At 43.5% G+C, this 21,504-nt stretch overlaps 1 protein-coding gene across 3 annotated transcripts in view; it reads right to left on the bottom strand.

The window, feature by feature from the left end:
- pum3 (pumilio RNA-binding family member 3) overlaps window positions 1-21,171 on the bottom strand; it is a 36,550-nt gene extending 15,379 nt beyond the window's left edge. Inside the window, exons 1-10 of one of the 3 annotated variants that reach the window (XM_055632804.1) lie at window positions 21,053-21,171; window positions 13,896-14,018; window positions 12,368-12,529; window positions 9,162-9,297; window positions 8,167-8,242; window positions 7,359-7,452; window positions 5,521-5,587; window positions 3,706-3,880; window positions 1,729-1,832; window positions 164-242 (exon numbers count right to left, since the gene is read on the bottom strand). In XM_055632804.1, the coding sequence (XP_055488779.1) occupies window positions 164-242; window positions 1,729-1,832; window positions 3,706-3,880; window positions 5,521-5,587; window positions 7,359-7,452; window positions 8,167-8,242; window positions 9,162-9,297; window positions 12,368-12,529; window positions 13,896-13,995 (993 nt within the window). In that variant the 5' untranslated portion in view covers window positions 13,996-14,018; window positions 21,053-21,171. Of the gene's footprint in view, window positions 1-163; window positions 243-1,728; window positions 1,833-3,705; window positions 3,881-5,520; window positions 5,588-7,358; window positions 7,453-8,166; window positions 8,243-9,161; window positions 9,298-12,367; window positions 12,530-13,895; window positions 14,019-17,601; window positions 17,624-19,486; window positions 19,592-21,052 lie in introns of those variants that run through there. The other 2 variants (XM_055632803.1, XM_055632805.1) reach the window with 2 other exon arrangements.
- Between the last annotated feature and the right edge of the window lie 333 nt (window positions 21,172-21,504).

The raw sequence follows: 21,504 nt of genomic DNA, 5'->3' as shown, positions 1-21,504 counted from the left end.
ATTATTTTATTTGTATAAAATTAAACCAAAGGGTCATTGAACGTTGTCATATAAAACACATTTAAATTGCATGTTAAACAAATTTGGTCACTCTTTCCAGATTAAATGTAAATTCAGAGTAACCGTAAAAAATTGCATGATTAGTTAGGCAAAAAACACTTACCAGTCTCATTTTATCAGAGCTGTACGTGAAGAAATCCAAAAATGCCTTGTGTACCAATGTGTGCTTTATTACTGCCTCTCTAGAAATCACCAAAAAGAATGATTTGGTTAAACCACACCTGCGCCACTAATTTGGATGGAATATTGGGCACATTTAGTTTAGTTTATTGTCATGTTTACCGGTGTACAATGAAATGCTTTTTGTTGCCTGTTAACCAATCAGGGGAAAGGTTATGTGTAAGAAGGAACAGCACATGCTGGTCTAAACCGAAGATAGACACAAAAAACTGGAGTAACTCAGCAGAACAGGCAACATCTCTGGAGAGAAGGAATGGGTGGCGTTTCGGGTTGAGAGAGAGATCTCTCTCTCTATAGTGTGTGTGTGTGTGTGTGTGTGTGTGTGTGTGTGTGTGTGTGTGTGTGTGTGTGTGTGTGTGTGTGTGTGTGTGTGTGTGTGTGTGTGTGTGTGTGTGTGTGTGTGTGTGTGTGTGTAAATAACAGGGAGCTGGTAAAATAGCAAATAAGTAAAATACAAATGAATTTGTATCAGGAAAAGAACTGAGAAATCACATTTTGCAAAAGACACTTACAAAGATGTCACATACACAACACCAAGTAAAACACTTAGCTAAGCACTTCCTGTGTTCAAGGAGTTGGAAAGTGCATTAAGGTATTTTGGCCACCACGGATACAAATGGCTGAATAGCTCCCTTCTATGTCATAAACTTCTACAACTTTACGATTATTTTGACACGATATTTTCAAGGTGATAGAGTGTGTCCGATTACTGGCCACATTAGCAAACTGAAAAAATTGGAAAACAAAATGACTGGTCAGATTTATTTTACTTATAGGCTTATATTGCCATATTTCCTTATTAGCTTAATAAAGCATGAAATAGAACTCTAAAAATAGATGGTTACAACATACAGAAGAGCCAAACGTTATAGAAATGAGCACTCCTGGATTTCCCTTTTCCTTAACCTTTTTATGTCCAAAGGACATTATGCTTGGATAGAATGGATGTGGAGAGGATGTTTCCACCAGAGATCATAGCCTCAAAATTAAAGGATGTTCCTTTAGGAAGGAGATGAGGAGGAATTTCTTTAGTCAGAGGGTGGTGAATCTGTGGAATTCTTTGCCACAGAAGGCTGTGGAGGCCAAGTCAAAGGATATTTTTAACGCAGAGATAGATTCTTGATTAGTACGGGGGTCAAGGGTTAAGGAAAGAAGGCAGGATTAAAGGCAGGAGAAGGGAGCGTGGACTTAGGAGGGAGAGATAGACCAGCCATGATTGAATGGCGGAGTAGACTTGATGGGCCGAATGGCCCCGTTCTGCTCCTATCACTTATGACCCTATTAGCTAGATATTTTTTAACCTTCACACCAGACAAGGTAAAATTGGATCAGCTGGTCAACAGGATTAAATCAGCAAATGTCAGTAAGTAATTTCACTTGCATCGTTAATATGTTACAATATTATTTTGCAAAGCAATACAGATGGGTCACTGATTTCAATGACATTTAAATAACATAATAATGTAAAATCATTAATAGTCATCTTACTTTTGTACCATAGGTGTGAGGATCTCTTTAATTTCTCCCATTATTCCTTCTCGCTTATCAGGATTAGACTCAAGAACTTTTTCCAATGTTGGACAAAAAGAAGACTAATAAAGATAAAATCACAATGTTGTAATAAAACGGACCAAAATATATATTTCTTAATCAGATTCAGAATAAAACTGAATATAGAAGTTATTATTTTCTCCTTCCTGCAGGGAAACTTGCTGTTGTTCAATGCAATATAGCCAGATCAAGGAGACCATTAAATACACAGAGATAAAAGAGCCCAGGTCACACTGGGACTGCCATAGTGCCAAGGGCCTATTGTGGTGGAATTTGTCAATAAAGGAACATTTCTTCAGGCAATATGTAGCGAACTATATAAGTGAGAGCAAGTTTGATCTACTTTTAGAGAACTGGGCAGGGTAAGTGACTGGTGTCAATAGGTGAGCCTTCTTATGGAGAAGATGGCTGGTCCAAATGTTAAAGTTTTAAGATAGACACCATATGCTGGAGTAACTCAGCGGGTCAGATAGCATCCCTGGAGCAAAGGAATAGGCAATGTTTCGGGTCAAGACCCTTCTTCAGACAGTCAGGGGAGAGGGAAACTAGAGGTATGAAAAGGTACCGAACAAATCAGCCAGCACCAATGAGCGAGGAAAGATGGAGCCCACATTGGTCCGTTGTTGGGTGTGCAAGAGGTGATAATGAAGGGATATATGGATGCAAACAGTGGAACTAGCAGGATGACTAGGACGGGGAGGGGCAGAGAGTCAGAGAGAGAGAGAAAGAATGCAATGGTTACTTGAAATTAGAGATATCAATATTAACACCGTTGGGTTGAGAGCAACCCAAGCGAAATATAAGTTGCTTTCCAATTTGCGTGTGGTCTCATTCTGACAATTGAGGAGGCCCAGGACAGAAAGGTCAGTATCGGAATGGGAAGCGGAGTTAAAATATTTGGCATCCGGGAGATCACATGGGTCAAGGTAGACCGAGCATAGGTGTTCAGTGAATCGATCACCCTGTCTGCGCCTGGTCTCACCTATATTTAGAAGTCCACACCAAAAACAACAAATACAGTAGATGAGGTCCAGGTTTCGATAGGAAAGGTATAAAAGGACATGGGGTAAATGAGACCAGCTTAGATAGGGATCATGGTCGGCAAGGGCGAGTGGGATTAAAGGTCCTGTTTCCATGTTGTATGACTATATAAACAAAAATTCCTTACCGATGCCAATTTTCCAATTTTGATCATAAGGAGAATACACATACTGCAACCAGACAATGTCACATTTAAAAACACAATGTTATTTAAGCGCCATGAGAATAAGCGGCACTATTGTGATAATCATGATCTGCAACAAACTATAACCTTTCCATGTACAATGTGGAAAATTAATCTTTGTACTGGTCACATTTATGACTGTAGCCAATCTAAATTGAACTAAAGAAGCACAATAGCCTGCAGATTCCACCCACTTTGTGTAAAATGTAGACCAATTCACAAAATCTGCAAGAATGCTCAGGAGAATATTTTTTCCCCCTTCTAATGGTTCAATCCAGAGGAGGCTCAGTGACTGTGGTTCATGGCATGTAACTTGCTTCAGTGAGTCCTCACTAGCTTATTCATTCTATACTTAATAGTGACTGGACCGTACAAATTCAAGCCCTTTCCAGGTCACATGCTGCTTTTCCTGAGACATGTATTAGAGTGGCCCTCATAAATTTCTATGATTTTCTTATCCAGATATCCTGCAAAAAAATCTTCTGCACTAGCTTGGGTTAATTGCTCCAATATGGGTGTTGGTTGCACAGGTCAATAACATAGATCAAAATATTTAACTATGATAACTCAGGAAAAAAAAAAATCAAGTTTGGAGAAAATCTAATTGGCTAACGTTTAGAAACAAGTTAGAATTAAACAATGGACATTTTTTTTTCTGGACTGACAACTTCAAATGTATTAAAACGTACCTTGCATATCATGAACATATTTCCATATAGCTCTTCTGTCAGCATGTTCCTCTGTTCCAATATTGCTTTGTCATTGTAAGCGTACTCCACAATTCCCGATGCCTCCGAATGTCGCAGTAACTTCTTCACTTCACCTTTGAAACTTTTAATTACCTCTGCTACTTGTTGCTTATTTCTAGCAAAATAAATTGCACTTGAAATCTAGGCTTATGTTATAATCACATAGCAACAACATATTTTCTTTCATAATTTCACAGTTCTAAATAGTTAAAAATGAATTAAAATCAACTTTGAAAAAATATACTTGGCAGAAATGAATAAAGATTAAGTTGAAAGTAACAAACGTGGATAACAGTTGTCTAATTCTGACAATACGAAAATGTAAATGCTATTTGTTAGCCTAGGTCGTACTTTCAAATGACTTTCTAACATAGTTGCTTCACTTGCATCTGAACTATTGGTCCTAGGTTCTCAGGAGTATAACTTGCTGGTGTGATTTAAAAAATGCTTATAATCTAATAATCACTGGTAGAGACCATTCCCATTCTCCATAATTCAGCAAGTTAGCACCTAACCAAGAGTAATAGCTTGCGGTTACGGCCCAAACACAACTCAAGTACAGGCTGAAGAAGGGTTTCGGCCCGAAACGTTGCCTATTTCCTTCCCTCCATAGATGCTGCTGCACCCGCTGAGTTTCTCCAGCTTTTTTGTGTACCTTCAAGTACAGGCACTCCCCGACGTATGTGATCGACGACCTACGTAAACAATTCACAATAGATGGCCCCGTTTCCTGAATGATCTGTGTCATTGCAACGGGAAGATGGCAAGGGCTTCCCATCAGCTTCATAGATATAAAAGTATCGCCGGTCTCGCGGCTCTTCCAGCAATACTGAGTAGGGTGAGTGAGAAGGAGGGAGGCGGTGCAGAGCAACTCCAGCCGAATCGTCGGCAGCTTCCACAAGGTGCACCAGTGATCCCTTCTTCATCAGCTGCTGCATCGTCCAGTTAATGCTGCTGTTCTTGCGGCTCACAGTGTAGACTCTAGGCAACAGCACTTTCTTCAGGCCACCGCCAACAACAGGACGCGCTCGGTCACCGTGGGACTCCCTCCCCTCATCAGCTGCTGCCTCATCCTATCGGCTGTCGCTTTGTCCACTCCGCCGCTCCCCTCCTTCCCCGGAGTCACTGACATCTTCCACCTTGGGCACCGGAGGACAAGGTGGAGGTGGCAGTGGAGGGGAGTGCGGACAAAGCGACGGCCGACAGGAAGAAACAGTAGCTGGTGGGCGGTTAGGGAGTCCCACAGTGACTGAGCGCGTCCTGTCGAAGAAAGCGCTGTCGGCCTGGGTCAACCAGTGAGTCGCAACAACAGCTGCGTCAACCACACACTACTGCTGCTGGTGAAGAAGGTCTCGCTGGAGCTGACCAGGGTAATTGGAACCTAGGTTTAAGGTGAAACTACACAAAGTGCTGGAGTAACTCAAGCAGGTCAGGCAACATTTCTGGAGAACATGGATAGACAACATTTTGGTTTGGGACCCTTCTTCAGTCGTTTTGCGTATTAACCAGCATCTGCAGTTCTTTGTTTCTACCCAGTTTTAAGGTGATTCCGACTTGCTTAAAATCCGACGCATAAGGGTTTAAGGAACGTGACTCTTACATAAGTCGGGAAGTATCTGGATAGAGCATGTCTGTAGCACAATTTAATGCAGTGTTTTAAAACCAAAGAACACAAATATATCCTGCACCCGCAGAAACAACCAACTGCAAATGTTTTGCTACTACCTCGCAATTGATCTCCAACACTGTACTTACCCATACATTAGAATTTTCTTCACAATATGCCTGCCATACTTGGATTTGCTCAACTCAACCAGATGCTCTGAAATGAAATGATCAGGTGAAATTAACCCAAGAGGAATTTTTTTTTCATATTCATTTCTGGGATCTGGACATTGCTGGTTAGGCCAGGATTCATTGCCCAATCCTAAATGATCTTGAGGAGAAGATGGGAAACCATAATCTAGAACCTCTACAGTCCTTCTATTGAAGGTACTTGCACAGTGCTGCTGGCCACAGTTCCAAGATTTAGACACAGCGACAATGAAGGACCACTAATACATATCCAAGTCAGGTTGACGCAGGTTTTAGTTTTAGAAATACAGTGTGGAAACAGGCTCCTTGGCCCACCGAGTCCGCGCCAACCAACAATCACCCATACACTAGTTGTATCTTACACAGTAAGGACAATTTGCAGAAGCCAATTAACCTACGACTTTGGAATGTGGGAGGAAACCGCAGCATCGGGAGAAAAATCAAGCAGTCACAGGGAGAATGTACGAACTCCGTACAGACAGCACCGTCAGGATCGAACCCGGGTCTCTGGCGCTGGTAAGGCAGCAACTCTACTACGGCATCATTGTGCTGCCCTGCAGTTCCCATGCAACTACTGCCCATGTCCTTCTTGGTAGTAAGACGCTCTGGGTTTGAAAGGTACTTAGGCTATCTCTTAATAGACATTGCCATTCCCCAGTGCTTTTGTGGAAAGAATTTTGCTTGCTGGTTATCAACACGTTTCTGAACATTGTCTAGATCTTGCTGAATGCAGACAGAAGCAACTTCATTTGCTAAGGAGGTGCGAATGGAACTAAATTTAGTGGAATCATTAGCATCTCCACATGGCTCTGATGAAGCAAAGAAGATTGGGGTTCGGACAATGGACCAAGATTAACGCCTTTTATCAGGGCAGCCTGATGCCCCACTAGGGCAAAGGTTGCCTTGTGTCAAGGGTACACATTTACACATCACCACTGCAATTCAGTTCTCTGATCAATATATGGACCCAGACTGCATGTCTGGAACCAAGTGGTCCTGGCAAATTGTCAATGGTAGACAAAAATGCTGGAGAAACTCAGCGGGTGAGGCAGCATCTATGGAGCGAAGGAAATAGGCAACGTTTCGGGTCGAGACCCTTCTTCAGACTGATGTGAGGGTGGGGGGGGGGGGGGGGGGGGGAAGAAGAAAGGAAGAGGCGGAGACAGTGGGCTGAGGGAGAGCTGAGAAGGGGAGGAGAAAGCAGGGACTACCTGAAATTGGAGAAGTCAATGTTCATACCGCTGCGGTGTAAACTGCCCAAGTGAAATATGAGGTGCTGCTCCTCCAATTTGCGGTGGTCCTCACTCTGGCCATGGAGGAGGCCCAGGACAGAAAGGTCGGATTTGGAATGGGAGGGGGAGTTGAAGTGCCGAGCCACCGGGAGATTTGGTTGGTTATTGCGAACCGAGCGGAGGTGTTGGACGTAGCTATCGGCAAGCATATGCTTGGTCTCACCGATGTGGAGCAGTTCACACCTAGAGCAGCGGATGCAATAGATGAGGTTAGGGGAGGTACAGGTGAACCTCTGCACCTCCACTGTCTCCACCTCTTCCTTTCGTCTCCCGTCTCCCCCCCCCCCCCCCCCCCACCCTCACATCAGTCTGAAGAAGGGTCTCGACTCGAAACGTTGCCTATTTCCTTCGCTCCATAGATGCTGCCCTCACCCGCTGAGTTTCTCCAGCATTTTTGTCTACCTTCGATTTCCCAGCATCTGCAGTTCCTTCTTAAATTATTGTCAAAGAGTAGGTTATTGAAGAACACACAAAGCTTTAAAGTACCTTTTAATTCCACAAAGACTTCTTGCCTTTGTTCTTCATTACCAAACTGAAGGTAACACTGGATTACTCTGGCAGAATCGTGTGAAAATGCAATCTGGAAAAGATAATAGGAGTCATTTATGTTAAAAAAAAAATCTCCAGCCACATAATTATAGCAGAATTTCTTATTTATTGAAGGTGGATTATTATGAATGAATAAGATGTCAACATACATTTCCCAGTAAGATTCAAAAAGGGAACCAATGCTGCACTTTCAATTGCATTTTCTTCCCAACATAATGCAATTTGTAAAGTACTTTTGGGAATCACATTGGCCAATGGGTTTCTTGTGACAGCAATCTACTTCCTGCTATACCTGCACCAAATTAACCTGGCAGGACCTCAGCAAGCATTGTTCCACTTAGAGTGATCTGAAATCTGAGGTGATTCACAATGCCCTGTTAGACTTCACGAGGAGTCCAAATCCTGCAGCTCCTGCTGCATGGGGCACTACCCCATAGCCTCCACTTAAGACCTGTCTTATTAAGAAGATATCCATTTGTCGTGGACTTTGTGTAAATTTTGCCCCATTGTATTAATCGGTGATGAAATGTAGGGAATGTTATTTTTAGGGTACACCATGTATTTGGCCTATAATTGGTGGAAAAACTACTGTAATGATACACGTCAAACTGCAGTTTAAAAATTGTAAAGATAATTATACTTTGATACTACGTATGGTACAAGAGATCTGAGATGTGTTCAACACTACAGATATGATCTTAACTAATTGTCAAGAAATGAAAGGTTAAAAGTAAACAAAGCATACATTTTTAATATTTCCATGGACAAGCTTCTGTAATTCTTTCATAAGTTCTGCTTTCTTTTCTTTACTGCAGTCTTTTCTGAAAGAATAGAAACATTTTTTTTAAGTGTTAGAAATCAATTTAAATGTCACTTAAAATTATACAACAGAAAACATTTGAAATACTCAGTTAGATAGAAGCTGAGAAGTGAGGTGCAGTGATGAATTTAGGCGATGAATCTTCATCAAAACCAGATGATATTGCTAGTTTAAAATTATTATTATATTTGACAGATTTTTATTTGTCCTATTGCATTTAAATTGCATGTTGATCCAGCGAATATACGAATAATGATCCTCAATAAAAGCAGCAACCATGGAAAAAATTATAATCTACTGAGGGAGTTGGAGCTGAATCCACAAAGCTGATATTTGGTTTTGTTTTAGTTTAGATTAGAGATACAGCGTGTAAACAGGCCCTTCAGCCCTCTGAGTCCGCACCAACCAGCGAGCCCTGCACACCAACACAATCCTACACACTCTAGGGACAATTTACATTTACACCAAGCCAATTAACCTACAAACCTGTACGTCTTTGGATTGTGGGAGGAAACCAAAGATCTCAGAGAAAACCTACATAGTTCACAGGGAGAACGTACAAACTCCGTAGACAAGCATCCGTAGTCAGGATTGAACCTGGGTCTCTAGCGCTGTAAGCCAGTAGCCCTATCGCTGAACCATCGTGCCGCCCGTACCTTTTTTTCCTTCATGTGCTTATTCATTGAGGATAAAATCATAGGTGGACTTGAATTGATTCAGATATTCAGGAATGATATCTCAAAAAGTGACGAAAAATGGATCTACGGTATAAAACCTATTTGAATTAAAGTGAAATGAGGAATGTAGTATTCAACCTGCCATTAAGACTGCTTTCTGTAAGGCTACATTGCTTTTGTAAGTGCACATTCAACTATTGCAGGTTTAAGAAATAAATTTGATTTGAACTTTGTTGAAAATACCTTCTTACACTTTCCCAGATCTGCTTTGATCGTATTACTACATCATAATTACTTTTCTTGTCCTGTTGTCTGTTCAGTTTTAGTTCTTTCTTTTCTTTTTTGAAATCATCCCACTTAGGTTTCTTACTCATGGTGCCTGAGATGACAAAATCATGTTAGTTTCATATGATGTCCGTCAGAAATAACAGCTTCAATATATTAAAATACCACGCACTGATTATCACATTAACTTAAAAATCGACGGATGGTGCACCATACACCATACCATGTCATTAACACGCTCAATCTATAATCTACTGGGTGATCCTGTGGCTCAGCAGTATAGGTGAGTAGGAACAAAATCAGAGTGGGGTTTATGGGATTATGATAGGAATATGTTACGAGAAAATAAGTGGGGGAATGGGATTGCCGAAACAACTAATGACGATGTCCAAAGTCTTTAATTCCAATGATGTTTCTTTGTGTGTCTTGTATGGGGGGATAAGGGGGAAACCGTTTTGGTCGCCTCCTCCACGGAGAGGCGACGTTTTCCATGTCGCCTCCCCCGTGGCCTAACATCGAGGATTGGTGCAGCCTTTCCTGGAGGCGCGCCCGGGGCTTCAGCTGCGGGTGCAGCGTGGACTCTCGTCGTGGAGCTCTCCGTTCGCTTGCCCGCGGCAGCCTGAAGCCGAGTTCTGCAGAGCTCCAGCCGGCGCCACGTCCTGGGCCTGGGATCCCTTGTTGGGGACTCGGGAGAAGAGCTCCGACTGCCGGCCCGCCGGCGGGGCAGGGACTTACCATCAGGAGCGGGGTCCCCCGCCGGGGACCCCTGGAGGGGAGCTTCGACCTCTGGCCCTGCGGTCCGCGGTGCTTCTGGCTGCGGCATGGCGGGAACTTTAAATCTCCGACCGCCGGCCTGCGGCCTACACCAACCTGAAGCCGCGGTCTCCGGTGGGGAGGCACCGATTCCGGACTTACTTGGACTTTTGCCGTGTCTACTCATCTGGACACCCGCAGCGGCGGCTGCGGAGGGTTGAGGTCCCGACCACGGGGGAAAATGGAGGAGGACTGGCCAAATTTTGTGCCTTCCACCATAGTGATGAATGCTGTGGTGGATGTTTGTGTTAAATTTTTTTGCTGCGTTTTTGTGTGTTCTTTTTCATTGTACTGCTGCTGACAAATTCATTTCATTTGCACTTTATGTGCAAGTGACGAATAAAACTGATTAATTGATTGATTGATAAAGACAGCAATTTTAAGAGGAAAAAATAAAAATGTTTTAAGAAAAAGGATTAATGCTAATATTAAATGAATAAATAAGCCAGCTTAAACACATAGTAACAACCAAATCCAAAATATTTTTTTTACCAGGAGTGACCTGGAACTATTTTCTATTAAATTTTCCTTCCAGTTTTCATTTCCCTCCACAAAAAAAACAATGCAGGAGCAAGGCTCAGCATTTTTTGAGGATGTAACTAGGAAAATGTACAAGTGAGAGCCAGTGGATAAGGTCCCACATAGGAGATTAGTGGGCACAATTAGAGCACGGTATTGGGAGTAGGATACTGACATGGATAGAAAATTGGCTGGCAGACAGGAAACAAAGAGTAGGGATTATCGGGTCCCTTTCAGAATGGCAGGCAGTGACTATTGGGGTACCGCAAGGCTCGGTGCTGGGACCGCAGCTATTTACAATATACATCAATGATTTAGATGAAGGGATTAAAAGTAACATTAGCAAATTTGCAGATGACACCAAGCTGGGTGGCAGTGTGAACTGCGAGGAGGATGCTATGAGGATGCAGAGTGACTTGGAAAGGTTGGGCGAGTGGGCGGATGCATAGCAGATGCAGTTTAATGTAGATAAATGTGAGGTTATCCACTTTGGTGGCAAAAACAGTTAGGCAGATTATTAACTGAATGGTGTCAGGTTGGGAAAAGGGGAAGTACAAAGAGATCTGGAGGTCCGTCTTCATCACTCAATGAAAGTAAGCATGCAGGTACAGCAGGCAGTGAAGAAAGCTAATGGCATGTTAGCCTTCAAGAGGAGTTGAGTACAAGAGCAAAGAGGTCCTTCTGCAGTTGTACAGGGCCCTAGTGAGACCACAACTGGAGTATTGTGTGCAGTTTTGGTCTCCAAATTTGAGGAAGGACATTCTTGCTATAGCTGGGGTGCAGAGTAGGTTCACAAGGTTAATTCCCGGGATGGCGGGACTGTCATATGTTGATAGAATGGAGCGGCTGGGCTTGTATGGAATTAAGAAGAATGAGGGGTGATCTTATTGAAACATATAAGATTATTAAAGTGATTGGACACGCTAGAGGCAGGAAACATGATCCCGATGTTGATCCAGATCCAGAGGCCACAGTTTAAGAATAAGGGGTAGACCATTTGGAACAGAGACGAGGAAAAACCTTTTCACCCAGAAAGTTGTGAATCTGTGGAATTCTTTGCCTCAAAAGGCAGTGGAGGCTAATTCTCTGGATGCTTTCATGAGTGAGTTAGATAGAGCTATTAAAGATAGCGGAGTCAGGGGATATGGTGAGAAGGCAGGAACGCTGTACTGAATGTGGATGATCAGCCATGATCACAATGAATGGCGATGCTGGCTCGAAGGGCCAAATGGCTTACTCTTGCACCTATTGTCTATTGTCTATATTGAAGCAAAACTATCAATCCAAATGCATCAAAATATTGAAAAAATCAAAAGGGCAAAAATCTGATTACTTTATGTCAAATCAGCATTAAACATTGCAATTTACTGTAACCAAATGATTAGATTTCATGAATCTGAATCTGTTCTCACATTTTATCGCAGATGAACCATTATAGCCATTTGGGTTACAGAAATACGCCTCTATAGAATTAACAAATCACTATCATGAAATTTGAGATACAATAATATTCACTCTCATGGAATTTGTATGAAAGAAAAGTAAATAAATCAACACAAATGTTTGTTTTAACCTGTAGCTTGTACAGCTTGTTTTCTAGAAACACGGCCACCGCACGGATTGATATAGAATATTAAAACATTGCCTAAAATGATGAAGAAAATTTGACTTACCTAATGATAAATTGTAGCTACGATCATATTACATGTAGATTAGACAAATGGCTTAAATTTATCAGAAATCCAAGCAATAATTTCCATGATTACTTTTGCACACTGCTTAAAATGTGAAAAAATGAAGCTTACATTTTTCTTAAACTAAAAGCTACGTACCACCTTCATTTCCACCGAATTGTTTCCTTTTTCTTGCAGCTTGCTTTTCTCCCTTAAATGTTTCCATCTTTCCACACGGGTTTGCCAAATTCTTGCCATGAAACTTTGCCTTGTTCGCCAACTTTTGAAATTTGAACTTTGAATTGTGTTTCCCAGGTTCATCTGTGACAAAACCCAATCAAAATAACAGGACATTAATGCAGATGCCTGTAATTGCTGTAAAAAATCTAATTACAAATTTCAACATTACATTTTTTGAAATAAAGCATTAACGACTGATTTATCTCAATCTATGAATTATTGTGGCCAGTTATTACAACATGTCATCTATACAAGATTATAGCAAAGTGAAGGTGCATTAAAAAAAAACCTGATAATACTCATTGGATAGGATGAAGCAAGGAAAGAGGCTCATGAGAAGCGCAAGCTCTGACATGGCCCAAAGAAGGGTGTTGCGGGTTATCTAAAATTGGAGAATGCAATGTTTTCTTTTGGGTTGTACGTTACCCAAGCGGAATACAAGGACGCTGTTCAACCAGTTTGCGTGTGGCCTCATTCTGGCAATGGAGGACACCCAGAATTAAAAGTTTAACTTCTCTCCCCATTCCCATACTGACTTCAATGCTGGGCCTTAGAGAGCAACCAGGAAATGCCGTATGCTTGATGTATCATGAAACAGTCACAGAGTTTCACCAATGTACAGGAGGCTACATTGGGAACACTGGATGCAGTAGACGAGTTAGATGTGGTGCACGTGAAATAAAAAGGAACTGCAGATGCTGGTTTATACCACAGGTAGACAAAATGCTGGAGTAACTCAGGTGGTCAGGCAGCAAAATGGATAGGTGACGTTTCAGATTGGGACCCTTCCTCAGACAGCACCCATCGATTTTCTTCAGAGATGCTGCCTGACCCGCTGAGTTACTCCAGAATTTTGTATCTATCTGAGGTGCAAGTGAACCTCTGTCTCAACTGGAAGGACAGCTGAGGTCCCTGGATGGATGTGAAGGAGTAGGTATGATGACAGGTATAACATCTCCTACTGTTGGAGTAAAAAGGACCTGGGGAGGGGCTGGTTTGTGTGAGATGGAGTGAACCAAGGAGTTGCAGATGGAGTGGTCTCTATAAAAAGCAGAATGGAAAGATGTGACTAGTGGTGGGATCATGGAAATGTCGGAGAATGATGTGATGATTTAGGAATTAGGTATATTTTGAGCAGGAAACTGGTGAGTAATTGAAGAACTAGACAATGGCAATAGTAGTTGAAGAATGGGAATATGCCTTTAAAATAAAAGGCGTTGTGTGTTTGTATTCCTGACCTCTAGTGCCACTGCTGCAACTATTGAGGCTTTTTCAGGACACTTCATTTTTTTGATACTTTATGTTCATGAAAACAGCTGGCATTTTTCTGTGTAGAGATATTATTTTGAAGATTAGCTCTAAATGTGGGAGCATATACGTTTGATTTCTGGAATAAAACTGGATAGATTGATTCACCTATTTGTTTCTAGTGACATCAAGGTCTTACCTGCTGAAACATTTTTAGATCCATCAAACTTTTTAACTTTGCCCTTCCTAGATGGGGCACCTCCACTTTTTCCAGAAAACGTTTTACCTTTAAGCACCATACTGTCACTGAGCTCACAGAAACCTGAAAGAACAAAGGGGAAAACAGCACTGAATTAATACTTCAGCATAAAGCTTTGCAATATTATAAAATAACAATACATTTTTTAAAGTATACAATCAATGCAAAAATGCACAAAAATGGCACAATTATACTTGTAAAATTGAAAATAACCAAAATTAATTTTGAAATCTTCCCTGGCACTAAATGAAGCAACAACAGCTTTAGCAACAAAACCAAACAAAATTAAATGAACATGGAACTCTAACCGTAGAGTAAAAGCAACGTTTGTACACATTCCCCAGATATAGTCTACATTGGAAACTACTTAGAGCTTCTGTGCTGCTGGATTGTAAAACTGCTCTAAAACTAAAGCAGGTAACACTGACTTTATGTACAAAGAAAGGTAGAGAAAATAAAAAAGGGCAGTTGCTGCAAATCTAAAATAAGACTTCAGCAAAGCATTCGACAAAGGTTCCGCATGGTAGACTGCTCTGGAAGGTTAGATCACATGGGATTCAAGGAGAGTTAGCTGAATGGATAGAAAACTGGCTTCATGAAAGGAAGCAGAGGGTGATGGTGGAAGGTTGCTTCTCGGACTGGAGGCCTGAGACTAGTGATGTGCCTCAGGGTTTGGTACTGGGGCCATTACTGTTTGTCATCTAAATCAAAGATTTGGATGAAAACATACACGGCAAGATTAGCAAGTTTGCAGATGATACAAAAGTGGGTGGTTTTGCAGATAGTGAAGATGGTTGTGAAAAATTGCAGCAGGATCTTCATCGATTAGCCAGGTGTTGGAATTTAATACAGTGAAATGTGAGGGGTTGCATTTTGGGAAGTCAAACCTGCATAGTGAATGGTAGGTACACAAAAATGCTGGAGAAACTCAGCGGGTGCAGCGGCATCTATGGAGCGAAGGAAATAGGTAACGTTTCGGGCCAAAACCCTTCTTCAGACTGATAGGGGGTGGCGGGGAGAAGGAAGGAAAAAGGTGGAGGAGGAGCCCGACGGCTGGGGGATGGGAGGAGACAGCCCGAGGGCTGAGGAAGGGGAGGAGACAGAAAGGGCTAACAAAATTGGGAGAATTCAATGTTCATGCCCACAAGATGCAGACTCCCTTAGCGGAATATGAGGTGCTGTTCCTCCAATTTCCGGTGTTGCTCACTCTGGCAATGGAGGAGACCCAGGACAGAGAGGTCGGTAGGGCTCTGGATAGTGTTGTAGAGCAGAAGGATCTCGGAGTACAGTTGCATAGTTCCTTGAAGGTGGTTGCAGGTAGATTGGGTGGTCAAAAAGGCTTTTGGCACATTGGCCTTCATCAGCCAGAGTATTGAGTATAGAGGTTGGTAGGTCACGTTGCAGTTGTATATGACGTTGGTGAGGCCGCTTTGAGAGTATTGTGTTCAGTTCTGGGCACCGTGTTATAGGAAAGATGTTGTCAAGCTGGAAAGGGAGCAGAGACGATTTACGAGGTTGATGCCAGGGCTAGAGGGTCTGAGTTATAAGCAGATGTTAAGTAGGCTGGGGCTTTATTTCTTGGAGCACAGGAGGATGAGGGGTGAACTTATAGAGGTGTACAAGATAATGAGAGGAATAGATTGGGTAGATGCACAGTCTCTTGCCCAGAGTAGGTGAATCAAGAACCAGAGGACATAGGTTTAAGGTGAAAGGGAAAAGATTTTATAGGAATCTGAGGGGTAACCTTTTCACACAAAGGGTGGTGGATGTATGGAACAAACTGCCAGAGTTGAGGCTGGGACTAACCCAACATTTAAGAAATCGTTAGACAGGTACATGGATAGGACAGGTTTGGAGGGATACAAAACAAATGCGGGCAGGTGGGACATGTGGCTGGGACATGTTTGCTGGTGTGAGCAAGTTGGGTAGAAGGGCCTATTTCCCCACTGTATCACTCTATGGCATAAAACTACGGCAGTACAGACATGTCGAAAGAGATAATGCTTTTGGTGAAGATCCTGTATTGGATCTTTTGTCTGCTCCTGCCATTGAGAGCACTCAGGCCGACGGGACTTTGGAAATTACGGCAAAACATGGCGGCGCCTGCCTGTATAATATGCAAAAAGAATTTAACTGTGCAGTTACATATGTCACAAATATAGCACCATTGAACCATTGATCTTTCCAATGAAGATTAACATTGATGCTATTTCCACAGATGCTCCCTGACCTGTTGAGAATTTTCAGCATTTTCTGTTTTTAGTTCAGTGTTGGAATGGGTAACTGCCAGGATGGGTTAGAGAAATAGTCACAATGGAAGAAAAACAACAGAAAGACAAAATAAAGGTTCCTTATCTGAATGCATGGGGACTTGAAATAAGAAAGAATTGATAGCACAGATACAAGTCGCGTAGAATTGGCTGTAACCTTTCTCCATTTGGACCATCACCACTCGGGCTTCTCAGGGATGCATATGCTCAGTCCCTTGCTCTACTCTCTGTACACCCATGACCATGTGGCCAAGTACAACAACTCTATTTTGAGTTCACTGATCATACCACTGTTGTCAGCCGGATCAACAACAAGATTGAGAACTTTGTGTTATGATATCAGAACAATATAGTCTTTAACGTCAGCAAGAAGAGTTGGTTGTTATACTCTGTCCTCATCACAAAGCTACTGCAGAGATGGTTGACAGCTTCAAGTTCAAAGGCATCTCTAACCCCAGCAACCTAACCTGGTCCTCTTTCACTGATGCAGTGATCAAGAATGTCCCCCCACATAAATTTCATAAGAACTAATTTTATTCTGTATCTCAAATTTTGGAATGATTTGTGAATTCTGCAAAAGCAAATTACCATTACCCAAATGACCTTAACAGAAGGCTACCAAAGATACATCAGTTATAGATATGGGCTGAGAATTGGCAGATCGAGTAGAATCCGATCATGCGGCAAATCACGTCTCACAAATTTGCAAGAATATTTTGAAGAGGTCACTATGAGGATTGATGAGACCAGGGCACCCCAGTGGGCATTGATAGTAAATTTTCACAACACCAAAATTGGTGGTATAATGGACAGTGAATCTCAGTTTACAACAGAATCCAAATCAGTTCAGAAGGTGGGCCAAGGAATGGCAAATGGAATTTAACTCTGGCATGTGTGAGATGCTGCACTTCAGTATGTCAAACCGGGTCAGGACACACAGCAAATGCCCATGAGAGTGTTGCAGACAGAGAGATTTGAGAGTACAGGGTCATTGTTCTCTGAAAGTGGCAACTCAGGTGTGGCGAATGCAGCATTTGGCATGTTTGCTTTCATTGGGAAGAAACTTTGGGCGTAAAAGTTGGCACACCACAAGTAGTTAGTGTGGCCACATGTGGGAGTACTATGTGAGGTTCTGGTCACTCAGGTACAGAAAGGATATCATTAAGTTGGAATGGGTGCAGAAGAGATTAACCAGGATGTTGCACACAAGGAATTGCAGATGCTGGAATCTCAAGCAAAACACAAAGTGCTGGAGTAATCCAGCAGGTCTAGTCACGGGTCCCAGCCCATAACTTTGCCAATCCATTCCTTCCACAGATACGACCTGACCTGTAGAGCAACTCCAGCACTCTGTGTTTTGCTCACCAGGATATTACCTGAGCTTGTGGGCTTGAGTTACTGGGAAGGGTTGGATAGGCTGGAACTTTTTTCTTTGGAGTGTAGAAGCTGAGGGGTGACCTAATAGAGATGTGCAAGATCACGAGGGTATCAGTAAAGTGACCATTCAGTCTTTTTTACACAGGGTAGATAATTCTAAAACTAGAGGGCAGAGGCTTAAGATGAATAGGGAGATTTAAGAGGGACCTCAGAGGCAATGTTTTCCACTCAGAGTGTCATTTGCATCTGGAATGTGTTGTCAGGTAAAGTTATGGAAGCAATCAGATCAGATACAATCACATTTTTTTTTAATCTCATTTAGATTGTGTATAGTGTTTAGAGGGTTATAGGTGAAATACTGGCAAATGGGACTAGCCCAGTATGCTACATTGATCAGTATGGGCAAGATAATCCATCTTTGCTGTTCTGTGCTGTAGAGCTCCATGACATTTAAAATATATTTGGACAGGAGCATGAATAGAAAATGTTCAGAAGGATAGAAACATAGAAAATAGGTGCAGGAGTAGTCCCCTTCGAGCCTGCACTGCCATTCAATATGATCATGGCTGATCATCCAACTTCGTATCCTGTACCTGCCTTCTCTCCATACCCCCTGATCCCTTTAGCCACAAGGGCCACATCTAACTCCCTCTTAAATATAGCCAATGAACTGGCTTCAACTATCTTCTGTGGCAGAGAATTTCAGAGATTCACCACTGTGTGAAAAACGTTTTTCTCATCTCGGTCCTAAAAGATTTCCCCCTTAACCTTAAACTGTGACCCCTTGTTCTGGACTTCCCCAACATCGGGAACAATCTTCTTGCATCTAGCCTGTCCAACCCCTTAAGAATTTTGTACGTTTCTATAAGATCCCCCCTCAATCTTCTAAATTCTAGCGAGTACAAGCCAAGTCTATCCAGTCTTTCTTCATATGAAAGTCCTGACATCCCAGGAATCAGTCTGGTGAACCTTCTCTGTACTCCGTCTATGGCAAGAATGTCCTTCCTCAGATTAGGAGACCAAAACTGTACGCAATACTCCAGGTGTGGTCTCACCAAGACCCTGTACAACTGCAGTAAAACCTCCCTGCTCCTATAGGGAGGTTTCACGGCAGTCGGGTCACGACCCATGACCCGTACTGTTGCTACGCTACTCCAAATGGATTACACGCGACGTACTGCAGGTAAGCACTGACCATTGTTTCCAGTGTAGCAGCCCGTTAAAACCCGCTGAAATTGTCAATATTTGCGCTGTAAATAATTATGGAAATCGGGATAAGCATGAAAGACATTTAACCTACTTCAGAATTCCAAAAGTGAGGAGAAATGACGGTAGATTGAAACGAGAGCTGAAGAGAACAACAACAGCCAGAGTGCTTGGCGAACATTGGCCGTTTGCTCACTGCATTTCATCAAGTAAGGCATTATTTGTGTTTTTTCTTGATTCCTTTGGCATCTAAAAAGTTTCAGAAGTGATAAATCTGGCTGTAATTTTTTTAAATCGCCCGTGATTCTCGTGGGTTTTTACATACAAAATGAAAACGCATCTAAAGAAAAATTTACAGCCACATTTATCACTTCTGAGAATTTTTAGATACCAAAGGAATCAAGAAAAAACACTAATAATGCCTTACTTGATGAAATGCAGTGAGCAAACGTGACAATTCCCAATATTTTCAATGTTTACCAAGCACTTTAGCTGCTGTAGTCCCTTCAGTTCTCGCTTCTCTATACCTTCATTTCGCTTCACTTTTGGAATTCTGAAGTTGGGTACATGTCTCTCACACTTACCCCGACTCCCACAATTTTTTTCAGCGCAAAAATTCAACATTTTGGCGGTTTTTAACGTAGGAAAGTACGCATTTCTAGCATTAATATCATATACCGGAAGTGACGGATGTGTTCCAGTTGGATTTAGCGGCTCCGTGCGTCGAGCCCTATGACCCAGTGACCTTCCATGCAACCCCCCTATACTAAAATCTGGACAAACACAGGCAAATGGATTAGTTTAGATTGGCATCTTGCTCGGCATGGGCCAGTTTTGCCGAATGCCCCATTTTCACGCTGAAAAGACCCTAGCATCATCGATGTGCAGAAGGATTTTATGGACCAAGTTCATAACTCCCTGAAAATGGCAACACAAGTAGAGAGCTAAAGGCAGCATATGGTAGGCTTTCCTTTATCGGTTAGGGCAGTGAATATAACAGTCAGAAAGTCATATTGCAGTTTTATAAAACTTTGGTTAGTTCGCATTTGGAGTATTTTGTGCATTTCTAGTCACCCCATTACAGGAAGGATGCGGAGGCTATGGAGAGAGTGCAGAAGCGATTCACCACAATGCTGCCAGGATTAGAGCGTATTAGTTATAAGAAAATGTTGACAAAACTTGTATTGTTTTCTCTGGATTGTCAGAGGTTGAGTGCAGGAGTGTCAGAGGTTCTCTACAACACCTACCACCATCATCTTGGGTCCCCTCTACCCCCTTCCGTTCCTCCAGTCCCTGTCACTTCCCCCCCTCCAATCTCCCATCCTCCAGCTCACTCCCTTCGGCCCCTTCCACCACCTTCCTCCCTCCAGTCCCTCACTCCCCCCGCCGTCTGGATCCCCGTACTCTCCCTTCTCTCTAGATCCCTCTACCCCCCCCCCCCCCTTGTCGCCTCCCCTCCCACCCAGACCCTCACGAACTCGCCACTGGTCCCCCCCCCCCCTTGACACCATCCCTTCTACCATTTGTTGCTTCCTCCCCCCCCCCCGTGTCTAGGCGTGTGTGTCCCCCCGTGTGCGTGTGCCCCCCCGCGTGTCCACCCCCCCCAGTCCACGTGAACTCCCCCGTGTCCCCGTGTGTGTCCCCCCCGTGTGTGTGTGTGTCCCCCCCTAGTACCCGTGTGTCCGTGTCCCCGTGTGTGTGTGTGTGCCCGTGTGTGCCTCCCCCCCCCCAGTGTCCGTGTGTGTGCCCTAGGCGTGTGTGTGTGCCCGTGTCCCAAGTGTGTGGTGTGCCCGTGTGTGTGTGTGTGTGTCCCCGTGTGTGTGTCCCCGTGTGTGTGCCCCCCCCCCCTGTGTGTGTGCCCGTGTCCGTGTGTGTGTGTGTCCGTGTCCCCGTGTGTGTGTGTCCCGTGTGTGTGTGTGTGTGTCCCCGTGTGTGTGCGTGTCCCCGTGTCCCCGTGTGTGTGTCCCCGTGTGTGCGTGTGTGGGATGTATCCACCCCCCGTGTGTGTGTGTGTGTCTACTATATAATAGACTACCCTGTGTGTCCACACTGTACTAGACTACACTGTGTGTGTGTCCACTATATAATATACACAATATGTCCCTGTGTGCGTCTACACTATAGTGTCCCCGTGTGTGTGTCCCCGTGTGTGTCCGTGTCCACTAACCCCGTGTGTGTGTGTGTGTGTGTGTGTGCCCGTGTGTGTGTGCCCGTGGCCCCCCCAGTGCCACCGCCACCACTCACCCGCTCCGCGTGTCGGCCTCGTCGACCGTCGCGCTCCTTCTGACGTCAGCACGCTGCTCCCGCGCCGGCGACGTGTGGGTCGCGACTCACAGCGACGTGCCGTGACGTCATGCCCCGCCCCGCCCCTCCCCCTCTCTGTCGCCAGGTGGCGCGCGTGAGCGGCGACGTCCGCATTGAAATGAACCCCAACCAGCGCTGCCCCCCCCCCCCCCGCGAGGGCGGGATTGGTGCTACAGATTCATGGTCCGACTGGCTCCAGGTAACTCGGGCAGAGTACCCGGCTGACAACCCCCTTCCCTGTCACAGAGTCTCAAACCTGGTGGCGATTATGTTATTATATTCGGAGAATAAAACCCACCACGTCTCAAACTATTTATTCTATCATTTAATATTATCCGATAAAAATAACAAATCGTTTCGTCAAATTTCAAATCAATCACAATTTTAGTTCG

This window comes from Leucoraja erinacea, chromosome 3, assembly GCF_028641065.1.
Source record: "Leucoraja erinacea ecotype New England chromosome 3, Leri_hhj_1, whole genome shotgun sequence".
NCBI classification, from domain to species: Eukaryota; Metazoa; Chordata; class Chondrichthyes; order Rajiformes; family Rajidae; genus Leucoraja; species Leucoraja erinaceus.
This window is presented reverse-complemented; position numbering and strand designations above follow the sequence as displayed.